The sequence below is a fragment of the Phoenix dactylifera genome, chromosome 9 (genome assembly GCF_051530095.1).
Source record: "Phoenix dactylifera cultivar Ajwa chromosome 9, Ajwa_hap1_PhDact_Kaust_v1.1, whole genome shotgun sequence".
Lineage (NCBI taxonomy): Eukaryota > Viridiplantae > Streptophyta > Magnoliopsida > Arecales > Arecaceae > Phoenix > Phoenix dactylifera.
Genome location: NC_143198.1, coordinates 8,400,515 through 8,427,108, shown reverse-complemented (window position 1 = coordinate 8,427,108; position 26,594 = coordinate 8,400,515). Strand labels below are relative to the sequence as shown.

Sequence of the window (26,594 nt, the reverse complement as noted above, 5' to 3'; positions counted from 1 at the left end):
GTGCAGGAGCCTTGCATAGAGGATATTGGATGCGTCTCTGCTCTGACATAGCTCGATCTGTGTATCAAAATCTCTTATTAATGGGCGCAACATGGTTATTTGCAGTTTTCTGTCTTTGTGATGCATAGGTCATAAAAGATGTTTGATTGTGCTGGTTACAAATCTCAATTTATGGATGGCCAGAGAGAGAAATTTGTAAGGTGTGGTTATTCACTGGCTAAACACTTTGTCACTTATTTGTCACACACTCCCACTACTGTATACAACGATTATATTGCAATTATTTCTATCCGTTGCTTATATCATGTGCAAGAGGCCTTTGTTGAACGTATGAATAGTTTAGATTCTTTTTCTTTTTATTAGTAGTCTATGTTACTCTTTCTTGTGCTGGTAGTTTCTTTTCCATCAAATGTTGCTTTATGATGTAGCAGAAATACTTCATTCTATTGTTTGCAATTAAAATGGTCGGCATTCAGACTTGCATGTTATCATATCATTAATCTACATATATCAGATGATGGATATGTATTTTATATCAGTGTGACTATGCACTATTGTGATTTTATTACTTATCTTTTTTGCTCCTCATAATGGATTCATTTCATTCTCCACACATTGCTACACTTGCTGTACAAATTACATAATATCAAAGATTATACCTTCTAGAGTAATTGTGATGGATTCAGATAGTTACGGTAAATCAGTAACACAAATTTCTTGTGCATTACCAGTCCTCACCATCGGATGTGGACACTCTGTTTCCTGTTACTAAAACATTTTTCATTTCTTTCTATCCATATATTCTGCAAGGAATCCTTGCTCAAGATGATGATTGGGACAATGTATAGATGCTGGAGGATGTGTGATATAGAGAATATTCATTTCTCGTTCCTTGATTGACCTTCTTCATCTTATTTTTTTTATCTATTTATTTTTTGGATTTGTTGTATTATCTTCTTGACACATCAGGCTTTTAAAATTGGACCATTCCATTTGGTCTTTTTGGTCAACGTGGACAATGCATCTCTTTCTTGTCAAATGGGTTGTAAGCAGGTAACATGCACTTTACTTTTTATCGTCTAATAAAACAAAGTATTTTTCTTCGTTTAATAATGTTTCTTCTTCTTCTTGGGTGGTCTTCTATAGTTCTAGTTTGTTATAATTTACACTACTTCAAAGTGTCCTCATTTGATTCATGGTACACTTGTTTGACATGGACTTTGTCCTTGATGAACCTTAGATTAGATGTACCTGATACCATGTTCTCATAGGCATCCTTAGTCATGAGTCAAACCTTCACATAAATTTGCAAAGTTTTGCCACTGTCCTTGTTGACCCCAGTATGATTTTGATGTTTACAAAGCCATTGAGGTCATATGATTGTACTAATAGCATCAACTCAATTGATCTAATATCTAAATACTTAAGGAAGAAAGTAACGATACATTCTTGATACGCCTTACATATTCGATTGAAACAACACTTAAGAACTCATCTAAAGACAAATTCATTGGAAGAACTTGATGGAAAATCTAAATTTTCAGTTTGACAAAGTTAAGAGTCAAGTTTTCCTTAAAAGGCAATTCTGTCTTTTCCATAGTTAAAGAGATAGAAACTTTTATGTGCCAAGCATCCTAAATTGCTTGCAATGTCTTTTATTGATTTTATGTGCAAATCTAACCTTAAGATGCAGAAAATCAGGGCTAGAGTCGACCCCAGAAAGTTTGGAGCCGACTTTGATATATTTGGCACACCTTGGCACACTTGGCACAGCCCTAGAGTCGACCCTAGAAAGTTTGAAGCCGACTCTAATACATTTGGCACACCTTGGCACACTTGGCACAGGCCTAGAGTCGACCCCATGAAGTTTGGAGCCGATTCTGGCACATTTGGCACAATTTGGCATGCTTGGCACAGGCTTTAGGTCGACCTCAGAGAAATTGGCACTATAGCTCGAGTCGACCCCAACCAGTTTCAACTGTCAGAGCCGACTCCATCAAGCTTGAGTCGACCCCAACCAGTTTCAACAGAAATATGTTCTTTGGAATTCCTTGTCAGAGCCAACTCCACTGTAGCTCGAGCTGACTCCAACAAAATCCGAGTTGATCCGAGCTCGATTGACAGCATAACGGCTAGTTCTGCAGATGTACTTTTTAAGGCTCCAACGGCTATAAACGGCTAGTTTCTCAATCCAACGGCTAGGAACTAACTTTTGGAGGTTGGAGAAGTATTTAAGAGCCACTATTCATCAGGAAAAACATCCTTTTGAGAATTTAAGTAAGCATTTAAGAAAAAGAGATAATCAAGAGAGTTTAATTGATTGCTTTAGTTCAAATCCAAAAGAAGGTTGTTGAGCAGAATTCAAGTACCTTCAAGAGCTCAACCAATTCATTAAGGAGTGAAGCAATCTTAGTGAAGAAAAGAAAAGCGCCTTCAAAGCAATAACATTTCTCTTTTCTTTTCTTTAATACATATTGTCTTATTTGCTCATTAAGGAGCTTTATACTTCGATTCACTTATCCCTCTTGTAAGGTTTGTTGGTGAGCCCATAAAACTAACGGTTAGGTTTTTATTGGTGAACCCGTAAAACCAACTATATCGATTTTTGGATTGTGAGCCCGGTAAAACAATCTAACTGTAATTCGAGGGATTAGTGCATTCTCAAGGGAACGCTTAAGTAGTGGACGTAAGTGCCTTGAAGTGCACCGAACCACTATACGTGCTTGTGTTTGCATTATATTTACTTTGTGCCTCTTGCTTTATTTTTTTTTATTATATTGTGTAGTTGCTCTAGCTTAAATTCTTAAAGTGATTTAATTATAATTGTCTAGAGCTTAACTACTCTTGCTTCCACTGCACTTATATTTTTCACATAGGCCAAACTACATATTTATTTAGAAATTAATTTGAGGTTATAAAATTTAGAGAACCCAATTCACCCCCCCTCTTGGGTTGTCATCTTGGGCAACAGTCCTGAAATATCATGGCCCTTTTTGGAATATAGTAATTCAATACTTGGCTTGAGCTTAAAGTTATTCACCTTTTTTTTAAAAAAAGGATTAGTTATGCTTCCTTTCTTTTTTATTGTTTAGACTATCCTTTTGATGGATTACACTTTCTCCTTCTTTTGTTGTGTGATTTAGTTTAGTTATCTTGTTTTCTCCAAGTTAATACATAGTGTTTTACCCATGGTCTGCCGTACCGGTCCGTACGGGCCGGTACGGGCCGGTACGTACCGGTCCGGCCTGGGACCGGTACCGGATCAGCGTGAAATCCGGTACCGGTAATTTATTGTTGAAGGATCGGTACGGAACCGGTACAGGACTGGTTCGGACCGATACGCCACCGGTTCGGACCGGTACGGACCGGTTCGCCACCGGTACGGAACCGGTACGGACCGGTACGGGACCAGTTTCGTACCGGTCCGGGACGCCACCGGCACGCTGCCCGGTATCGGTACGGCGGACCTTGGTTTTACCTTTAGATTATTGTGTTTGTTATTTTAGGGAACACTAGGAAGGGGGAACATTGGGGTTACTATTGTTGATTTCTTTTTGCAAACATCTTTCCAGCTCTAAGATCACTTTTTTAAAGAAACGAAATTCCTTTCTACTTTCATATTTACTTGGAATAATTTTTACTTGTATCTAGTCGAACCTTCTAGTCTGTCAGTTTCAACTTCTTTGTTCTCTCAAAGCTTTCTATTTTTTCATTTTCTTTTTTTTTTTCTAGATACTCCTATGCTTTCTTCTAAGCCTATCTTTGTTCTAGGGATCCAAGGCTGCCTTACTTTGACATTTCTTTTGAGCTACGTTGTTATTTAACATTCATCATTCTTAAGCATCCCATGTGCACTCATCTACTTCTGTTGCCATGTTTTAAGAAACTTTCTTTAACTTATTCTACCTTTAGGGGTTGTTTGGAGCCTTGTTGTTGAAGTTGCATTGCATCATTAGTCGCATTGCAACTTAAGTTATTGTATTTGACTTATAAAGAAGCTTGTTTCTTGTGGGCGTCTTTGATAGACATTTTGTCGAACACTTTGTGAGCGGATACCAATTCGGAGTAGTCAACATACATGGAGATAAGGGTGTCTTGGACATAAAAGTTGGTATTGAAGCCCTCGGTCGTGAGGGCTTAGGTTTGGACCTAGGCACTCATGGGGAGGGAGTGGGCAGTGGTGCAGGCCTTGAGGAGCGTGGAGAAGATGAAGGAGAGGGATATGGCAGGGGGCTAGAGGCAACACATGGTGGTGTAGAGATGGAGGGCGTGGCAAAGGCGGTGGAGGAGAAATGGAAGAGAGAAAATGCTTTTTTTCAATTAAGATATCTACTCGAGCGGTTGCAACTCGTCTTGTGCTCACTGTGAGTCAACCTACCACAAGATAGCCTTGAGTTGCAGCGTAACAACAACTTATTGTGTAATTTTAGTTGCAGGCATTCTAATAAGTGGGCTGGCTTGCACCTAAAACTTAAGTTGCATGTGACACCACTTATAAGACTCTAGAGAGCCCCTTAGAATTGCAGGTTGAATTTATATGATGTCATGGTTAGCTTGGGCTTGACTGTCTGTCTATGAATCATGGGTCTAGACTTGCCCCAAGCCAATAATAGGCATCACTAAGGTTCACCATCTCGATACCGAACCCATATTGGTACCATCTTATTATAGTGTCGGTATGCAGCTTGTTCCAGTATAGCTCGGCGTACCGAGTGTCGGTCCAGTATAGTGCGGTTTGGTACTAGTATGATATAGTGTCGACTGGTACAGCAAACTTTGGGCCTCACCAACCAAGCCTACACTCTGCCAAGGTCCAAGCTTGGATTATTTTGTTAGTAACAAAATAAAATGATTTATTGCTCCTTTGTTTATAATTTATGCACATTGGGTTACTTCCATTTTTTATAAAAATGACAACTTTATTTCCACCGAGACGTAACAATGAGAATACATTTTATGTACATCACATGTATAGATACATACATATATATCTACATGTATACATATATGTGCCATGTACATGTGTGTGTGTGTTGTGCATGTGCAAGTCTATTTGTATGTGTACGTATGTATTTATAATGCATAATTACCATAATACTCTAGCAATCCTTTGATTCAATAATTGATCGCATGTTTTATGTGTTCTATTTTCCATATTAGTCCCAACCCATGGACCGCCACCCTAGTTTTAGCCTAGTTTTATAGCAGTTTGAGCTTGTTGGGCTCTAGGACTTGTTCACTCCCATCCCTACATTTTGTGTACTCCATCTATTTTTGGACCTTGCTTGCACAGGGGGATTATAATGCTACTTCATTACATTGCTGTATAAAATGTATAAGTTTTGGTATTCCATTTTCTTGCCTTCTCTTCTGGAAAACTTCCATGCTAAATAGTTATTTTTCTTTATTCAGACTTTCATGTCAATTAGGAGTTTTGATCTTATCATGACGCAATATAATATTTTGTGGCAAATTGCGTATGCCTAAGCAACTTCAAACCCTTCAAGAGACCCATACATGGTTATTTGTTTTCCAAAAATTGCAATGGGGTCTACGAATGAATGGGTCGATCAATTGCAAGGAACCATATATAGGTGCACTAAGTAGCAATATTCTTGCCCTAGTAACATTCATAAATTGTCATGGACTGATTGTAGTCATCTTTCTATACATCTGTGTTTATTAAGTATATGCAAAGAATGCTTCATGTAAGGTCCGCCAAACTGGTACTAGGACCCATACCGGCTTGCCCATTTTTTTTTGAATTTTTTAAGATCAATTAATTGGTAATCAATCTTTTTCAACTTTTTCAATAATTTTAAGTCTAATTTTATATTTTTTTGATATTTTTTGATATTTCTGTGATCTCGGTTTAACCTAAATGATGCATCTTGTTGTTTTAAAATGATACAAAATATAAAATGATTAATAAGATATTGCATGCTACAAGAAGCAACATGAAAATCCTCAAATCAAGTAGTGAGGTAAAAAATATAAAATAATACAATCGATTATATATATTTAAAGTACAACATATATACTGATATCTAAAATTTCGTCGAGAGGCGATGCCTTTTGTAGATATCTAGATCATTAGCATAATTAGGAGGCACATCAGCCCACCCGTTTAACCAAGTGGCATTGCATTCTTGTATGTTCATCTTATAAGAAACACGCTATGAGTTATACGCACTCTTGTATCTCTTGCTGAAGCTCTAGCTCTAAAAGGTATCCTCTGATTGATAAACTGGCTGATAAAATGACTGTGAAGGGGCCTGTCGAGATCAGCCGACAGCAAAATCCGACCCGTAAGATACTCCGGGATGCGTAGGATAGTAGTCACCGAAAGATGTCTCAGATGCACCATATCCATATTCGTATCCGAATGGGTTATAGGCTGCCTGTAGTTACAGGTAATAGAATTCAGTATACGTCTCGCAATCTGATACGCCTATAGATTATACTCCATGTGCAAGGTCATCTGCAGTTGCATCGTGTCCTTTTGAATGACCTCGAGGAGCCCATTTTCTATATGCAATCGTATCCTCACGGGCTCCACCAGATTATGCACCGTAGTTTCTATATTGTGTAACATGCATAAAGTGGGACTCATTGGTGAATCGAAGACCATCCTATGGTTGTATCTCATAAATGATGGTCTCATGTCCTCTATTTCTTTTCTGGCCAACAAATTCATGACCACCAGAACTGCTGCTCCTGGTTTCTAAATCTGAGTAAACTGGCTCCTCCTCCACACTCTCCTTAGGGCTGCAGATATCTTTTGTTTTTATTATTAGTTGCTGAGTAGCTGCCTCCTTATCCTTCGTGCTACTCGCTGCCTACTTACCCTTCATGTCACTTGTTGCTTACTTAACCTTCGTCCCCTCTCTGTCTGGCTATGTTTTGACTATTTAAGTCGCCTTCCTGACTGAATCGACCGGGTAGCGTAGTGGCATCGTTTAAGCATCTCTCAGTTATATCTCTAAGAGGATGTCTCGGACAAGGAGTCACGTGATTATCCCGTGGCTGTGGTTGATCTACTGAAAGGATGCATGGAATATTGCTCTCTACCTATTGCCTTGCATCAACTCTAGCCTCGCTGGCTACGAAATTAGCCAGTTGTGGAGGCAATTCTCGCTTATCAAGTTCTTGCTCCAGCTCTAGCCTTAGCTCCTACTACTGGCCCACAAGCCATCTGATTATAGGATCATCCTCATCATCAACGAAAGTACTATGGATCGAATCTGTGTATTTTAGCTCCACTTTCTCATCAGCCTCAACCTCAGATTGTAGTAAACATATATAAGGTTGTTGAGGCACTACTGTGTCGAATGGTTTCTCTACTTATTGTGGATGAGGGCGAAGGTAGACCAGTTGGGAGAGGATCCGGATAGCTAACCGCTTAAGATTTTTCACAAACAAACCAAAATGAATCTACTATTTAGCTATAAAAACATTAAAGAAAATTATATATAAGATAGTATCATATTAGTAAATATTTAACGATAGGTAAATGTCTTCCTGATCTGTAATATACTTGGATTCATACTTTTCTTACTTACGACAGCTATTGAGACTTCAAAGTTGTCAGTGCCCTCTCTAAATATTTTGGTTTGTGAAGAAGAACCGGATTGTAATATGTTCATAATTGAAGATATGAGTTAACTTACATATGTCACTTAAGTTAACTTATTTTTTCTAGACATAGGGCCGCGACTTCTAAATCAGTCTCCATATCATATTACGTAAAGCGACTAGAAGTTTGTCATCCATATCAATTCCAGCTATGATGTACTGAACCTCAGGTTCTAGTAGTATGCTGGAGATAGAATTCATTATTGTCTTAGTAAAATTGTACAAGTACAGGAGTAGTCTAATTTTTAATGCCCTTGCTTACCTGCTAGATACAACTCCCTACCCTTCTGGTAGTCCCACCACCGCTCAATGATGTTGATGTACTTCTGGACATACGTCGAATCTGCCTCTTTGATCTGAATCTTTGCCCCCTCCATCATATGATACAAGAAGCTTATTTGGGGGTACCTCTTGTTGTCCATGGCCCGAAGCACTTCATACAATGGTCTGATAGCTTTCACTATTGTAATGGACCGCTGTCAGAATGTTTGTCTCGTCACCAAGTCCTTGACAATGCTCACTTCAGTGTTGGCCCTCACAAATCTACTCTTCTGCCACTCGGGACTAACAAACATCTAATGTAACGCTGCTTTTTCTCAAGAAGGCTATCAAGTGCATCGAAGTTGGTAGCAAACTATAGGACTCCTGGTCTCAAGATCTCTCCCCTACCTACCTCCTCATCAGTGAAAGGACTCATGTATGGTTATAAATATATCTACTGATGATTTGGGCTGCCTCCACTATCTGTTGCACCTTATGAATCTTCGTAATGTCCATTAACATGAGGTTGATACGATGTGCAGCATATGGGGTCCAGAAAATATATGGCTATCGCTCCATCAAGATCTCTCCGATAGTCTTATATTGTGGCCCATTATCAGTGATGACCTGCACGATATTCTCCTATCCTACGTGATCAATCACCTCCTCCATCAATCTGAGGATGTACATTGCGTCGTGCACCTGATCGGAAGCATCAACCGACTTATGGAAGAAATTTTTCGTATCATAATATGTCAAGAAGTTGATAATGCTTTGCCTGGTAGGACGGGTCTAACCATCATACATCACCATAAGTCCATATGTGGGCCACTTGCTATTGTATGAGGCAATCTACTTCTCTAGCTCCTTATTATTGTCAAGAAGCTTACCATAGATGTCCTTCGGTTCTAGAGTATCCACAACGGGACTGGTAGCCTGTATGGAGGAAATGATAGACCTATAGTACTTATTGTCCATCACATTTGCTGAGATATGGCTGAAGTGGAACTAGGATCCAATAGCTCGCTACATATCCTTCTTCTTATCCTTCTTCAGTATTGTGTCAACCCTGCTTCGAATCCCTGCTAGGAAAGACATGTGGATCTAAATCATGGATGACTTCTTTTTATTACCAAAAGCTCCCAGCATAGATGCATTACTCTATGACTGAGGAGGTCCTTCTGAACTCTGGATCTGCTATGCTGCTCGCAGAATCAGAGACCGACTCGTAGTATGAGGGTCCAAATCGAGCCCTATGCCTGGCCACCTCATCTTGCTGTCACTAATAATCCAAGATTGCCTGCATGGTAGCATGGATCTGTGCCTCCTCGTCATATGGAGCAGACGTCTCCTCTGACTCCTTGGAGTGATAGAAAAGTGGCTCTGCCACTCGGTGGTCTACCTCTATCTTTTTCTTGGAAACTCTCTTCTTTGCTGCTTTGAAATCAGCGAAGTGCTTCTTCATTAGCCATCGAACATTCTGTGGGCATATCTGACACATAGATACGTCGGGATAACTACTTGCTAAGTGCCGCTTCAACCTAGTTACCCCTTTTTTCTTGATGTCTGTGTCGCACCAGTTGCACTTTTAATGGTGCCGACTCAAAAACATTTGCCCATGATCTCAAGTAATGTCATGATCTGGCTCTTTTTGTTGGATGATTTTATTCCTACAAGTTTATCAAGTATATCACTCTATCAATTATTTAAAAATAGCAAAATTTTCTGATGATGAATATAATTTTTTTACTTCACAAAATACATCTGATTTATCTAATATATAATAGTAATTTTTTATTTTTTGTTTATTTATTATATGTTTTTAATAATTTTTAAATTTAAAAATATATTTAAATGTCATAAATTCAAAAAAATATGTTTTCTACTTCAGAAAATAATTTTGAATTATGTAATATGTTCTAGTAATTTTTCATAATTTTTGGTATTAATTATGTATTTTTAATTTTTTAAATTTAAAAATAAATTTTTAAATATAATATTTAAAAAAATTAATTTTAGCTCAGATTCATATAAAACCCACTAATAGATGCTACATATATTTTTTTAGGCCTGTGGGCATGCATCTAAGATTATTTATTTCTCAATTTTTTTCAAATTTAGGCCTAAGCCACTGTACGCATGATCATATCAAAACTTGAATAAATATATGCTAAATTTTGTAGGAGGATATCTTGCATGCCCCTAAATATGCTTCTAATTTTACCTTTTTTTTGAATTTTATTTTTTATATAGTTTTATCTTTTAATCTAAAAATATATTTTTAATTTTTAAAAATTATATATATAAAAAATTAAAAAAATTTATATCATCTTGTTGGTCATTCATAGATCAACAACATATCTCTCCTTGTTTTGCAAATTTTGAGCTATTTTTTGGAGTAAAAAAAATTTAGAGGAAATGAGATAGGAGAGAAGAAGCACACCTTATTTAAGTTTGGATCTTCCTTCAATCGGGTTGAATCGGTGTGATTTTGCAAATTGAGGAAAAAAGAGAGCCATTTAGACTTTAAAAGCTAAACTAAAGAGAGAAGAAGATGTCGAAGGCCTTCCCCCAACACCTTTTAACAAAAGAAGGAAAGGGAGAGGGGCCCGGTTTTGAACTGGTTCGGTTTGCATCAAGTTGAAACGGAACTGGTTGGTTCGCATCAAGTTGAAATGGAACTGGTCGGTTCCTAAAGGTTCCGGCCAAGGAATGCCGTACCGGCCCGTACCGGCCGGTACAAACCGGTCCGGTCCTTGACCGGTACCGGAGACAGATGAAAACCGGTATTCATCTGCGAATCGGCCGGTACGGGCCCCGTACCGGCCGGAACGGGCCCCGTACCGGCCGGAACGGGCCCCGTACCGGCCGGAACGGGCCCCGTACACCGGTACGGTTTTTTTTTTTTTTTAAGAAACCACAGCGCTTCGCGCTGTGGCTTTTAAAACCACCGCGCGGCGCGTGGTTTCAAAAACCACGCGCGGCGCGTGGTTTTAAGGGAGAAGTGGCCCACGGGCCACTTCTTTCCAAAAAAAAAAGTTTTTTTTTTTTTTTTTGGGAACCACAGCGAGGCGCTGTGGTTCCTAAAACCACCGCGGGGCGCGTGGTTTCAAAAACCACGCGCCGCGCGTGGTTTTAAGAAGGAAGTGGCCAACGGGCCACTTCTTTCAAAAAAAAAAAAAAAAATGCTGTGGCCGACAGGCCACAGCTTTTTTTCTTTTTTAATGGGAAAGGAAGTGGCCTCCGGCCACTCCTTCCTATTAAAAAAAAAAGGAAGTGGCCTCCGGCCACTTCTTTCCCATCAAATCAACGAAAGAAGTGGCCGAAAGGCCACTTCTTTTCTGTTAATCTGGGATTAACAGTACGAAGTGGCCGAGAGTCTCGGCCACTTCTTAAGCCTCTCGTTCGGTTATAAAAACCGAACGAGGCTCACTTCTTTCCCAAACAATTTGAGGTTCTAAAATCCAGGAGTGAGTCTCTAAAGAGTAATCAGAGACGGAAAGATTTGAGAGATAGCGAGGAGGAGGTCCTGCCCAAAAAATCCAGCGGAGACTATTTAAGGTGCGGTTTTTTTATCCTATATTATTTCATTAATTTTGTTAATAATTTACTTAAAAAAATAGTTTATAAATTACTTAAATAATATGATAATGCAAAAATTTACTTTATTAGCTTAATTTTTTGATAAGTTGTCCTTTTATGATAGAAATGGAGCCATCAAGAAAAACGAACCCTGCAAAGCGTGATATTGGCTGGTCTTATGGGCGAAGACTTGGAAGTGAGGGGCAACGACACCAGTTTCAATGCAAGTTTTGCGACAAGGTTTTCAAGGGAGGAGGGGTAACCAGGTTGAAGCAACACTTAGCCGGAAATTCCGGTGAGGTTGCTACGTGCCGAAATTGTCCTAACGAGATTCGTGTGCTGATGAGGCAGAATCTTGCTGAGGCCAAAGAAGCGAAGGAGATGGCTTCCAAGAAGAGGGCGGAGGTCGATTGCCAAGCGGCAGAGCCACCTTTCTATCACTCTAGAGAGCCAGAGGAGGTCGAGGATCTAGATGAGGAGGAGGCAGATATTCAGGCGGCCATGCATGCAAGCCTGGATGATCAGTGGCAGCAGGAGGAGGTGGCCAGGCATAGGGCTCGATTTGGGCCCTCTGCATACGAGTCGGGCGGCGGTTCTCGAAGCACTAGACAAGATCCAGAGTTCTTGAGGACAACTTCAGTAAGGGAGGGCGTCGGCAAAGAACGTGGCCGGATTGCATCTATGCTGGGTAGTTTTGGTAGCCGAAAGAAGTCATCTAAAGAAGTTCCAGAAGGAGCGACAATTCATGATGTAGATCCGCATGCTCTCCCCAGTAGAGATTCAAGACAGCAGAGGGTAGACACAATGTGGATGAAGGATAAGAAGAAAACTATGTGGCGAGCTATTGGATCCTGGTTTCACTTCAGCCACATCCCAGCGAATGTGGCAGACAATACATACTACAGGTCTGCCATTGCCGCCATACAAGCTGCCGGTCCCGGTGTAGCTCCTCCAGGCCCGAAGGATATATACGGTGAGCTTCTTGACAACAATAAGGAGGAGCTGGAGAATTGGATTGACTCCTACAAGAGCAAGTGGCCCATATATGGACTAACCATCATGTGCGATGGTTGGACCGGTCCGACCAGGCGGAGCATCATCAACTTCCTGACATACTGTGATGCTAAGACCTTCTTCCACAAGTCGATTGATGCTTCGGCTTATGTGCACAACACCTCGTACATGCTGAAACTTATGGAGGATGTGATTGATCTGGTAGGAGAGGAGAATGTCGTGCAGGTCGTCACTGATAATGGGCCGCAATATAAGGCTGCCGGGCAGGTCTTGATGGAGCGGCGGCCACATATTTTCTGGACCCCATGTGCTGCACATTGTATCGATCTTATGTTGATGGACATTGGAAATATCCGTAGGGTGCAACAAACGGTGGAGACAGCCCAACGCATTACGAGGTATATTTATAACCATAACTGGGTTCTTTCATTGATGAGAAAGTATGCAGGGGGAGAGATTCTGAGACCAGGAGTCACACGGTTTGCTACCAACTTCATCGCACTTGATAGCATACTCGAGAAGAGAGGAGCCCTACGTCAGATGTTTGCTAGTCCCGAGTGGTATGATAGTAGATATTCTTATGCCGGCACTGAAGGGAGCAAGATAGAAGACTTGGTGACGAGACAGCCATTCTGGCAGCGGGCTACTACAATAGTCAAGGCTATCAAACCATTATATGAAGTGCTGCGGGCCGTAGATAGCAAGATCTACCCCCAGATGGGGTTTTTGTATCACATGATGGTCAAGGCAAAGGATCAGATTATGGAGGCAGATCCAGCACATGGCCGGTCATACATCAACATCATTGAGCAACGGTGGGGAGCGCAAATGGGTACGAAATTACATCTAGCAGGTAAACTAAGATATAATTATAGTGACAATTATAGTCATGGATATAATTATATAATTATGCTAAGATAGTCTCGTATATGTGCAGCATACTACCTAAATCCCCGGTTTCAGTACAGCATAGATGGAATTGGTATGGATGAAACACTTATGGATGCTTTGCGTAATGTGATTTACAAGATGGAGGCAGATCCAGAAAAAGCGGCCCTATGTCTTGAAGAGGTAATTATGATTTAGTAATTACCAGCATGTGTAAGTATATCCGCATCTTCAATTATTAACATGGTTTTCTTATGCTTAATTTTCACAGAGCAAATTATTTAGAGAGGGCAGCTACAGTTTTGGCCAACGAGCGGCTGTCGTCAGCAAACACAATATGAATCCAGGTACGTGACACATCAGGAAAACATTCACCTGGTGTTAGTTACTATTATGAAACTATCATATATGTAATTTTCATAAATATTTTTGCAGCTGAATGGTGGGTGCATTTTGGCGGATCCGCGAGAAATCTAAAGCGGATAGCTATCCGGATCCTCTCCCAAACAGTCTCCTCTAGTGGATGTGAGCGCAATTGGTCCACCTTCGCCCTTATCCACAGCAAACAAAGAAACCGTTTGACGCAAAAGCGCCTCAACGACCTTGTTTATGTGCATTACAATTTGCGATTGAGGCTAAAGTGCATCCAGGAGGAAGTGGAGCTCAAGTATACAGATCCGATTTACGGGTCCTTCACCGCTGATGACGATGATCCACTACTCGGCTGGCTTGTAGGCCAGCAGCAGGAGCCCGAGCTTGACGAGCCAGGATCGCCTCCACGACCAGCTACCTTCATAGCCACCGAAGCTGGGGTCGATCCAGAGCAATGGGCTGAGCGCAATATTCCACGCACTCCTAGAGCTGATCAGCCGCAGGCACAGGGGAGCCAGACAGAGAGGGCCAGGAAAGGAAAAAGAATCCCAATGGAGAGTGTCGAGGAAGAGACTTGGACTAGCAGCGATGAAGGTTCTGGTGGTGATGGATCTTCTAGCCATGGAGGGAGCGGAGGACAGTATGGTACTCATGAGACACAGCCGGAGGGTGGTCTTTATTTCACCGGTGAGTCCCAATTTATGGGTGCTACACAGGATACGGACCACGGTCGACCACCTGATAGAGATCGTGAGGATATTATTGGATATAGAAGACGAGCTCCTCGAGGTCGTTCAGGAAGACAGGATACGACTGCAGATCCGACAACATACGGATACGGATTCTATTATCCACAGCCTCAGCCTGACGAATACGGATATGGTGCATTGGATTTTGCTTCCGCCATATTTGGATGGGCTCCTACACAATCAGAGGACACCTCTCAGAGCCAGAGCGTGAGCGAGAGATCCGACAGTTCTTATAACCTGGCGCGTGTTCCTTCTGATTGGGTTGATTTGCCTCCTCCTGATTATACTTATGATCCAGATATCTACGAGAGCCATCGGCACTCGTCCCGATTTTAGATATCCTAGAGTACTTTAAATATATGTAAATGATTGTATCTTAATTTGAAGATATTTTATGTGTATGATTTTATCATTTGGAACGGGAGGAAAACATAACATGCAATCATGCATCATATATGTTTCAAATTTCAACCCTAAATTTAAATATGAAAATATCAAAAATCATGAAAAAAGTAATAAAAAAACATCAATTTTCACTTATTTTAAGATCCAACAGAGACAACATTAAAAAAAAAAAAAGTCTGGCTCGCGGAGCCCGGCCGGTACCGTACCGGTCCGGCCGGCCACCGGTACGCCGAGCCGGACCGGTACGGCGGACCTTGGTCCGGCCTTTTCCGGCCGGTTCGGAGCCAGAACCGAATTTAATAGCCAAACCAACCTAGTTTCCCACTGGGTCGGCCTAGCTGGAACCGAATTAAATGGCTAAACCAATCCGGTTTCCCACTGGTTTGGCTGCCTGGTTTGGCCCGGTTCGCCCAACCTCGCTTTCATGGAATGTCCACATGCAGCCTCTTTGTCGTTGCATGTCCTCCTTGTCATTTCTTTCACCTTCAACATGTTATTTATGTTCTTAAAAATGCTCTTCATGCTGAGGCTGTCCACCTTGATGTTCCCCTTGGTGAGACCATCGTTATTACACTCTCTTCACTTGATTGTCCTCATGCAGCATGGTGGGACTTCTTATGTATGTTAATGATATGATTTTTTATTTTTTCTTTTTTGTTAATGTGGTTTTGCTGTAGCTCTGTTGAAACCATCTTGGCTAGCTGTGTTGAGATTATTGTGATTATACTTTTGTCACGTTGACAATCTTTGGCACAGTATGGTAGTTCTTCTGATGTATGTCAATGGTATTATCAAGTTTAATGATGATTTTTGCAACAATTAAGTGAGTTTGAGTTGAAGGATGCTTTCCCTCACATTTTGCAACAATACTAAACCATTCGCTTGATCAATTGTGTTAATTTTTAGAGACATGGGGATATGTTGATGCAGTTTAATTTGTATGACTTTGACTAGTCCTATTGATTTTGAGTTCTTTAGGATATGACTTCATATTCTCATCATGTGTCTTATTTACTTGACCATTTCCCAGCACAGCATCACTCATGGTGGAAAGCTAGTTTTTTAGGATGGGTTGCTTTCTTAGATATTTGCACTGATTAACATTCTTTGATATCTGCTGACTACCATCATCTGCTTCTTGTTTGAAGTTCTGGTTTTCACTGATTGAAATGGTAATGTCCTGAATGGTATTCTAAAGTTTTCCATACCGGTTGGTACTAAGGCATACCGACCATACGTACCGTACTGTTACTGAACCAGTACGTGGTACAGAGGATGTATCAACACTTTGTATGCCGAATTGAGTACCATACTGGGCATATCGATGTTGTAATAGGATGGAACCAGTACAGGATCTGATATCAAGACAGCGAAGCTTGGTTCTACCAGCAATTCTATGCCCCCCCCCACCATAATTGACTCATCAATTGGAAGGACAAGATATGTTTTCTGTAATCTAATTGGAAATTGTCCATTGATTTACAATTCTGATGTGTTTTTGGCTTCATTGCTTTCCATCAGATTGGCTGTTTCATTCAGTAATGCCAATCTATTTTGGCCATTATCCAGTTTCTAGCTCACAGATTAGACATACCGAGATAGACTGCCATTGCATCTTCCTCCTCTATGAGCGTTTCTTTTCTTGTAGCTAGTTTACTGAGTAGCTAGTAGATTTCTGCATGAAGACTCATGCTAGCATGTAGCTAGCATTTGAAATGTAAACTCTCAAAACTATGATCCTGTCTTCAATCTTGAATTGGATGGGTACAGGCTCCTTGCAGGATTACATTTGGTTGAACTTCATGAGGTGACATGACCTAGTTAAATTTGTATATGCATGATATACTGTTAATGTATCTCTCACAAGACCATTTTTGTTGCTTATTTTGTTTGTACCACTTTCTTTGTCTATACATTCTTCTCATGAGCACATTTTCATCATACCAATAGAAAGATTATCATCAGGAATAGAGTTGAATTGGTGAATATCCTTCTAGGGCTAGGTTGTTCTAGATAGTTGAGTTTCTTTTGAGAATAGCTTACTCTCAAACAATTAAAAAATGTTTCAGTATTATTGGCTATATATCATTAAGATTTAAGGCATTAGAAAATTGTAAATGAAATCTACATATTGGATATATTGTATGATCATGGAATTGGCCTTTTAATTTTTCTGATCATTATGGCTAAAATGTAAAGAAGCTGAACCATACTTTTATTTTTACTCGTGCACTTGTTTAGCTTCTAAATTTTTATATAGAATATCCTTTTTATCTTCTTATCATCTATTTATTGAAGGCGTAGTTTCTGCATTCCCAGTTTCTCACATCCATTAAGTTTTATTTCTTCAGTACATAATTTTTTGCTTTTTGTGGAGGTTATTTGGAAGAAATTCAATTTATAGTTCTTTGTTGTTGAGAAGTCTTTCAAAATGAGGCTTAACAAAATTAATTAAATGATTGAAACTTATGAGCTCTATATAACAAAAAATTTTAGTAATTTGTCAATATCTATAATATTGTGAAAACTATTGAGTTGATGCTGGTGGGTAAGACCTTATAGAAGTGGTTAAGCTTATTGACTTAATTTCTTTAGTTCCAGGGATGCTGTTATTTGGCACTTGTAAAAAATTGGGAAGCATGGGTATTAGATAGTCAGGGAAGACAATATATCATGATCGTAGAAATAGGAGGGTTTGTTTGCTGATGCATAATTATAACAAATTAGCTGTCGAGACTGAATAGTTTTCTTGGTGATACCTGCACATGAAGGACTGCAGCACAGTCAAGCCACATGTTGGTATTGTTCATGTACTCACATCTGTAGGTGCTGCACGACTATCTGAGAATTTTATGACATTTTCCATATCTGCCTCTATTCTTTGTTTCTAACCTTTCTGGAAAGTTCATTTGAGGATATAGCTTTAGAAATCAGAAAAAATGTCCTACATGTTATCTTCTTTTTTTTTTTTTTTTTGTTTTGTTCTGGAGTCTGTAGTTTGGTGCATAAGAGATTTATGCCGATGCATCAATATTTCAGGGGATTTATACTCTAAGGTTTCTCCTAGAGGAGATAGTTGAAGGCCGATGAGTCATATTAAGTGGTTGAGGCAAATAAATAAGGAATAGGAGAGAGAGAGATTATGATTGTTATTCGCAATCTATTATTCTAATGAGAAAAATTGTGATATGTTTGTATTTATGCTATAAATGTTGTAGTCTTGCAGAAAACTTTCAATATTATACTGACTGTTGATTGAAATTTTCTTTCAGTCAATGTAATCAATGGAATATGTTATTGAAGATGCAAGTGGCTCCTTTTCATCTTTCTTAGTGAACTGACATTTAAATCTGGCGTATGCTATGTGTTTGTGTTGTAGGCTGGAGGAGTCAAGTCCTAGGGTATCTTGTGCTTCTGATATAGGAAGAATGAACAAGTGTGGTTTCAGCATTGAGGGATTTTGTGCTGGACCAAACAACCCATCAAAGTCCTTCGAGAGAGGAATGAGAAGGGGATCTGAACGACTTAAATCAATTGGTCGATCTTTTGGATTTGGTGTTTCTAGGGCAGTTTTTCCAGAAGATCTTAGAGTTTATGAGAAAAAGATATATGATCCTCAAGATAAATTTCTTCTAAGAATGAACAGGCTTTTTGTCATATCATGTATTCTTGCTGTAGCAGTGGATCCATTGTTCTTTTATCTTCCTGTAGTTGATCAAGAAAAAATTTGCATTGGAATAGATACAAAGTTAGCAATCACAACAACCACAGTGCGGACACTTGTTGATGCTTTCTACCTTCTTCGTATGTTTCTTCAATTTCGTACTGCTTATATTGCTCCATCATCTCGGGTTTTTGGTAGAGGTGAACTTGTGATTGACCCTGGACAAATAGCTCAGCGGTACTTGAGACGCTACTTCACCATTGACTTTCTTTCAGTGCTACCAATTCCACAGGTTTGAAGAACTGGCATATCTTTATGTTTTGGGGATTTCAATCATTTTGTAGAATTTATACAACTCTTTATTCATTTTTCTGTTGTCCAAATTTTGTCTGTATTTGTTTTGCTTTTAGAGTTGTTTGTCCTAGATTCTGATATCTTATATGGATTGTTTATGATCACTATTTTTGATCCGGAAAATATCCTACAACCTTAATAACTATTCTTTAGAAAAATTTTAAAGTTCCAGCATTAACCACCATTGTGGGCCATCCATGATTAGATGTCCTATCGGATTTCATATATGACCATCTGTACATTATCAGTAAACAAACTTACCAACAATTCTTATCCTAATAAAAATTCTGTATTTTTTTCACAGGCCTTTTTTTCGGGGGACAAATTGTAAGCTCTGACCTAAAGGACAAGCCTAGTCCCTTCACTCATTACTTAGAAAATATGCCAGTAATTAATAATTTGTGAATTGCCAACAGGACTTCAGTCTGCTGGTTGGCACCCCTCTTAGTGCATGTGCTGTGGAGAGGTTCTGGGTTCAAACCTGAAAGGTGGCATTCTTGCCATTTTCTCAGAAAAGAAATTAATCATCTCAGACCGATTTTGCAGATTGGAAAAATTCAGTGTTTTTTCTCTATTTCTTAAGAATTTTTTTATTTATATTTTCTTTGGCAATGTTTCTAAGTTCTCTTGATCTTTGCTAACTAAGAGTATTAGCATTATTACCCTGACTAGTTAGAATATGGATTTTGTTGATACTTTCATCACATGGCATTACTTTGGCCACCTAAGAATTGCCATTTTCTGTACATAGGGACATTTGGTAAGCAATATTTGGATCTAATAAAATTTCTGGTTTCCTTGAGATGAATGCATTGTTAACAATCTATTTACAAAATCTTTATGGGCAGTATCATGAACAAAAACTTTGCATCTAATGAAGAATTAATCACAATTTACTGTATAGACATACAGTGAACCATAAATAATAGCTCGTGAGTCCTAACACTTTCTGCTAAGAAGATATATCTATAAGAGAAGAAAGGTCTTGACTTTTCTTGTAACAATAATAATAATACTTGTAGTTGGCATGATTTTTTTGTATAAGGTTTCTTGCAAGGTTGGCCGGAATCGGTACTGGGCACCGTACTGGTTCCCTAGCGGTACAAGTTGATACGGGCCATGCCGGGCCTCTACCGACAGAGGAGAGGGCATGCAGACCGTAGGAGAGAGGGAGGGAGCCCGGCATAGGGTAGCGGACCCCTGCGGAGGGCCGGCGGAGGCTGCAGGAGGAGAACCGGCCACGGCTTCTGCCGGCCCTTCGCCGGCCTCCCGCCTTCTCCCTCTCTCTCCCTCCCCCACTTACTCTTTCTTTCCTTCTCTTTCTCCGGCTCCGACAATAGGTTTTGTTTCTATTACCAAAACCGTACTATTGAGCCGCTGGTAGGGCTCGAAATGGTTGGAACCGCCCTATTCGAGACGGCTCCACCAACCCTGGTTCTTCGATTCTCTTGCAGCCTAATGAAAAAATCCCTAATACTTTTTTGAAAAATAGAGATGAATGTAGTTCCCCGTTATCCTGTATTAACATTTTCACTAGACATTTTCCAAATATATAGGAAGTTTAGAAGGTTGCTCTCTACTCACATGAGCTTAAACTATAACTTCTATGGTAGCCATCCCAGCCTGTGAACTAGCTTTCTATGTTTCAAACACCATTCTATTGCCTAAAGGTGCCTCAACACGGAATTTTTCATCAAATCTTACCTAGTTGAAGTCACTTTAAAGATCTACTTGATCTCTTGATTCGGGGAAGCTTTCTAGACATAGTATTGTGCTTCACAACCAACCTATTTTGGCAAGGCTTCGATGATGAAGTGACAAGTCATATTTAATGTTTAAAGCATCTATGATTGATCGTGACAATGCTTGACATGGTGAACATATAAAAGAAGCATACTCATGGATGAAATTGTTTGTCAAAAGGAAAAAAATCTATATGCACCCTTAAGTTAAGGATGTATATGTGTCATAAACATGTGTCCAGGGTTCCTTACAATAATCGTCATGTTCTTCAATATGTAATATGCAATAGTAGATTAGAGGCGGCAAAAGTGCATAAGAAGGTATTAATTCTCTTAGAATTGATTGATATGATTTTGGGATTGTTTCATATAAAACCAAGGAATGCCGTACCGGCCCGTACCGGCCCGGTACGGCATTCCTTAGAATTGATTGATATGAAACAATCAATTCTAAGAGAATTGATTGCTTCAATATGTAATATGCAATAGTAGATTAGAGGCGGCAAAAGAGCATAAGAAGGTATTAATTCTCTTAGAATTGATTGATATGATTTTGGGATTGTTTCATATAAAACCAAGGAATGCCGTACCGGCCCGTACCGGCCGGTACGTACTAGTCCGGTCCTTGATCGGTACCGGAAATAGATGAAAATCGGTATTTTTTGGTTTTCATCTGCGAACCGGCCGGTACGGAGCCCGTACCGGTCGGTACCGCTTGGTACCGGCCTCGTACCGGTGCGAACCACCAGTACGGTTTTTTTTTTACGGAACCACAGCGCCTCGCGCTGTGGTTTTTGAAACCACCGCGCCGCGCGTGGTTTCTGAAACCACGCGCCGCGCGTGGTTTCTGAAACCACGCGCCGCGCGTGGTTTCAAGGAAGAAGTGGCCCGTGGGCCACTTCTTTCAAACAAACAAAAAAAAGAAGCTATGGCCTGTCGGCCACAGCTTTTTTTTTGGTGGGAAAGGAAGTGGCCTCCGGCCACTCCTTCCCATCAAAAAACAAAGAAGTGGCCGAGAGGCCAATTCTGTTCTATCAAATCAAAAAAAGAAGTGGCCTCTCGGCCACTTCTTTTTTGTTATTTTTTTGAGTTGACAGCACGAAAACGAAGTGGCCTCTCGGCCACTTCTTTCTCGCTCGTTCGGTTATAAAAACCGAACGAGAGGCTCTGTCCAGACTCCAGAGTAACTAAAATCCAGGAGTGAGCCTCTGAAGAGTAATTAGAGATGGGAAGATTTGAGAGATAGCCCACAAATTGAGGAGGAGGTCCTGTCCAAAAAATCCAGCAGAGACTATTTAAGGTGCGGTTTTTTTGTCCTATGTTATTTCATTAATTTTGTTAATAAGTAACTTAAAAAAATAGTTTATAAATTACTTAAATAATAAAATAATGCAAAAATTTACTTTATTAGCTTAATTTTTTGATAAGTTGTCCTTTTATGATAGAAATGGAGCCATCAAGAAAAACGAATCCTGCAAAGCATGATATTGGCTGGTCTTATGGGCGAAGATTTGAAAGTGAGGGGCAACGACACCAGTTTCAAAAAAAGGGAGGAGGGGTAACAAGGTTGAAGTAACACTTAGCCGGAAATTCCGGTAAGGTTGTTACGTGCCCAAATTGTCCTAGCGAGATTCGTGTGCTGATGAGGCAGAATCTCGCTGAGGTCAAAGAAGCGAAGGAGATGGCTTCCAAGAAGAGGGTGGAGGTCGATCGCCGAGCGGCAGAGCTACCTTCCTATCACTCTAGAAAGCCAGAGGAGGTCGAGGATCTAGATGAGGAGGAGGCGGATATTCAGGCGGCCATGCATGCAAGCCTGGATGATCAGTGGCAGCAGGAGGAGGTGGCCAGGCATAGGGCTCGATTTGGGCCCTCTGCATACGAGTTGGGCGGCGGTTCTGGGAGCACTAGACAAGATCCAGAGTTCTTGAGGACAACTTCAGTCAGGAAGGGCGTCGGCAAAGAACGTGACCGGATTGCATCTATGCTGGGTAGTTTTGGTAGCCGAAAGAAGTCATCTAGAGGAATTCCACAAGGAGCGACAATTCATGATGTAGATCCGCATGCTCTCCCCAGTAGAGATTCAAGGCAGCAGAGGGTAGACACAATGTGGTTGAAGGATAAGAAGAAAACTGTGGCGAGCTATTGGATCCTGGTTTCACTTCAGCCACATCCCAACGAATGTGGCAGACAATACATACTACAGGTCTGCCATTGCCGCCATACAAGTTGCCGGTCCCGATGTAGCTCCTCCAGGCCCGAAGGACATATATGGTGAGCTTCTTGACAACAATAAGGAGAAGCTGGAGAATTGAATTGACTCCTACAAGAGCAAGTGGCCCATATATGGACTAACCATCATGTGCGATGGTTGGATCGGTCCGACCAGGCGGAGCATCATCAACTTTCTAACATACTGTGATGCTAAGACCTTCTTCCACAAGTCGGTTGATGCATCGGCTTATGTGCACAACACCTACATGCTGAAACTTATGGAGGATGTGATTGATCTGGTAGGAGAGGAGAATGTTGTGCAGGTCGTCACTGATAATGGACCGCAATATAAGGCTGCCGGGCAAGTCTTGATGGAGCGGCGACCACATATTTTCTGGACTCCATGTGCTGCACATTGTATCGATCTTATGTTGATGGACATTGGAAAGATCCGTAGGATGCAACAAACAGTGGAGACAGCCCAACGCATTACCAGGTATATTTATAACCATAACTGGGTCCTTTCACTGATGAGAAAGTATGCAGGAGAAGAGATTCTGAGACCAGGAGTCACACGGTTTGCTACCAACTTCATCGCACTTGATAGCATACTCGAGAAGAGAGGAGCCCTACGTCAGATGTTTGCCAGTTTCGAGTGGTATGATAGTAGATATTCTTAGGCCGGCACTGAAGGAAGCAAGATAGAAGACTTGGTGATGAGACAGTCACTCTGGCTGCGGGCTACTATAATAGTCAAGGCTATCAAACCATTATATGAAGTGCTGCGGGCTGTAGATAGCGAGATCTACCTCCAGATGGGGTTTTTGTATCACATGATGGTCAAGGCAAAGGATCAGATTATGGAGGCAGATCCAGCACATGGCCAGTCGTACATCAACATCATTGAGCAACGGTGGGGAGCGCAAATGGGTACGGAATTACATCTAGCAGGTAAGCTAAGATATAATTATAGTGATGTAATTATATAATTATACTAAGATAGTCTCGTATATGTGCAGCATACTACCTAAACCCCGGTTTCAGTACAACATAGATAGAATTGGTATGGATGAAACACTTCTGGATGCTTTGCGTAATGTGATTTACAAGATGGAGCATGATCCAGAAAAAGCGGCCCTATGTCTTGAAGAGATAATTATGATTTAGTAATTACCAGCATGTGTAAGTATATCGGCATCTTCAATTATTAACATGATTTTCTTATGCTTATTTTTCACAGAGCAAATTATTTAGAGAGGGCAGCTACAGTTTTGGCTAACGAGCGGCTGTCGTCAGCAAACATAATATGAATCCAGGTACGTGACACATCAGGAAAACATTCACCTGGTGTTACTTAGTTACTATTATGGAACTATCATATATGTAATTTTCATAAATATTTTTGCAGCTGAATGGTGGGTGCATTTTGGCGGATCCGCGAGAAATTTAAAGTGGATAGCTATCCGGATCCTCTCCCAAACAGTCTCCTCTAGTGGATGTGAGCGCAATTGGTCCACCTTCGCCCTTATCCACAGCAAACAAAGAAATCGTTTGACGCAAAAGCGCCTCAACGACCTTATTTATGTGCATTACAATTTGCGGTTGAGGCTAAAGTGCATCCAGAAGGAAGTGGAGCTCAAGTATACAGATCCGATTTACGGGACCTTCACCGCTGATGACGATGATCCACTACTCGGCTGGCTTGTAGGCCAGCAGCAGGAGCCCGAGCTTGACGAGCCAGGATCGCCTCCACGACCAGCTACCTTTATAGCCACCGAAGCTGGGGTCGATCCAGAGCAATGGGCTGAGCGCAATATTCCACGTACTCCCAGAGCTGATCAGCCGCAGGCACAGGGGAGCCAGACAGAGAGGGCCAGAAAAGAAAAACAAAGGGTCCCAATGGAGAGTGTCGAGGAAGAGACTTGGACTAGCAGCGATGAAGGTTCTGGTGGTAATGGATCTTCTAGCCATGGAGGGAGCGGAGGACAATATGGTACTCATGAGACACAGCCGGAGTGTGGTCTTTATTTCACCGGTGAGACCCAATTTATGGGTGCTACACAGGATACGGACCACGGTCGACCACCTGATAGATTTCGTGAGGATATCATTGGATATAGAAGACGGGCTCCTCGAGGTCGTTCAGGAAGACAGGATACGACTGCAGATCCGACAACATACGGATACAGATTCTATTATCCACAGCCTCAACCTGACAAATATGGATATGGTGCATTGGATTTTGCTTCCGCCATATTTGGATGGACCCCTACACAATCAGAGGACACCTCTCAGAGCCAGAGCGTGAGCGAGAGATCCGACAGTTCTTATAACCTGGCGCGCGTTCCTTCTGATTGGGTTGATTTGCCTCCTCCTGATTATACTTATGATCCGGATATCTACGAGAGCCATCGGCACTCGTCCCGATTTTGGATATCCTAGAGTACTTTAAATGCATGTAAATGATTGTATCTTAATTTGAAGATATTTTATGTATATCATTTTATCATTTGGAACGGCAGGAAAATATAACATGCAATCATGCATCATATATGTTTCAAATTTCAACCCTAAATTTAAATATAAAAACATCAAAAATCATAAAAAAATAATAAAAAAATCAATTTTCACTTAATTTAAGATCCAACAGAGACAACATTTAAAAAAAAGAATCAAAATGTCTGGCTCGCGGTACCGGCCGGTACGTACCGGTACCGACCGGTATCGTACCGGTCCAGCTGGCCACTGGAACGCCGACCGGTACCGGTACGCCGACCGGTACCGGTACGGCAGATCTTGTATAAAACCATGATTCTTCATTTAAAAGAATCTAAATTAATTCTACAAGGATTGATGCTCATATGGGTGTTAGTATGTTTCTGACATTGTTTACATTCTTGATGTGGTAATTATATATATTTAAGGATTATTTTCATTTGTTAAAATATAGATATAAATTCTTTTATGTTTTATTCTTCAGGTTAAAATCACCAACTGCATGTTAAATTGATTGTTCTTGGTGAGGTGGTTGTTGGAGATGCAGTTTACTCCACAAGTTTGGTTGTATATGTTCTTTTAAATGTTTAGCATAATCACCAACCAAAATTGATCTTTGCTTCATTGTCCCATCTGTGTCATCTTTTTTTTTCCTGTTTTGATTTTTTTTTCCTGTATTGAATTTCCAATACTTTACCAAAAAAAAAATTCCAATACTTTTCTTTCTGACTGCAACTTCTTTAGATTTTTAGATCATTTGTCATACAGTCTTCTTCATTTGAAGTCTTGCATGTGGACCTGTAGTCAGGCCAATAACCTACAAGACCTACTCTACAGTCTATAATTTGCTGAGCCATAAGGGTTCTACTTCTACATGGTTTGTATCAAGGTTTGCTGAACCGACCTGTACCGGTCGGTTCAGCCCGTACCGGACCGGTATCGAGCCGCACCGGTCCGGTACAGGGGTATAAAACGGTTCCGACCCATATTGGGTCGGAACCGTTTGGTTTGAGTCTCGTACCGGTGCGAACCGGCTCGGTTCGCACCGGTACATGTGTGAACCGGTGCGAACCGCTCGGTTCGCACCGGTAGGAGCTCGAACCGGTGCGAACCGAGCCGGTTCCCACCGATTCGCTTCTGAAAAATAGTGCCAGTGCTGTGGCACTTTGAAAATGCCACAGTGCTGGCCAGAGGCTGGCACTTTCAAAAGTGCCACACTGG

The 26,594-nt window shown here is 40.8% G+C and overlaps 2 protein-coding genes across 4 annotated transcripts in view; both read left to right on the top strand.

Moving 5' to 3' along the window:
* LOC103721242 (putative cyclic nucleotide-gated ion channel 5) overlaps window positions 1–26,594 on the top strand; it is a 41,616-nt gene that overhangs the window by 4,755 nt on the left and 10,267 nt on the right. For all 3 annotated transcript variants that reach the window (XM_088704169.2, XM_089925300.1, XM_089925301.1), the window contains 2 exons: window positions 7–200; window positions 18,286–18,862. In XM_088704169.2, the coding sequence (XP_088560295.2) occupies window positions 139–200; window positions 18,286–18,862 (639 nt within the window). In that variant the 5' untranslated portion in view covers window positions 7–138. The remainder of the gene's footprint in view (window positions 1–6; window positions 201–18,285; window positions 18,863–26,594) is intronic.
* Window positions 13,419–15,138, top strand: LOC149752818 (uncharacterized). The gene is made up of 3 exons (XM_089925302.1): window positions 13,419–13,563; window positions 13,652–13,727; window positions 13,816–15,138. Exons 1-3 carry the CDS (start codon window positions 13,477–13,479, stop codon window positions 14,835–14,837), a joined length of 1,185 nt encoding a protein of 394 aa, XP_089781428.1. The 5' UTR covers window positions 13,419–13,476; the 3' UTR covers window positions 14,838–15,138.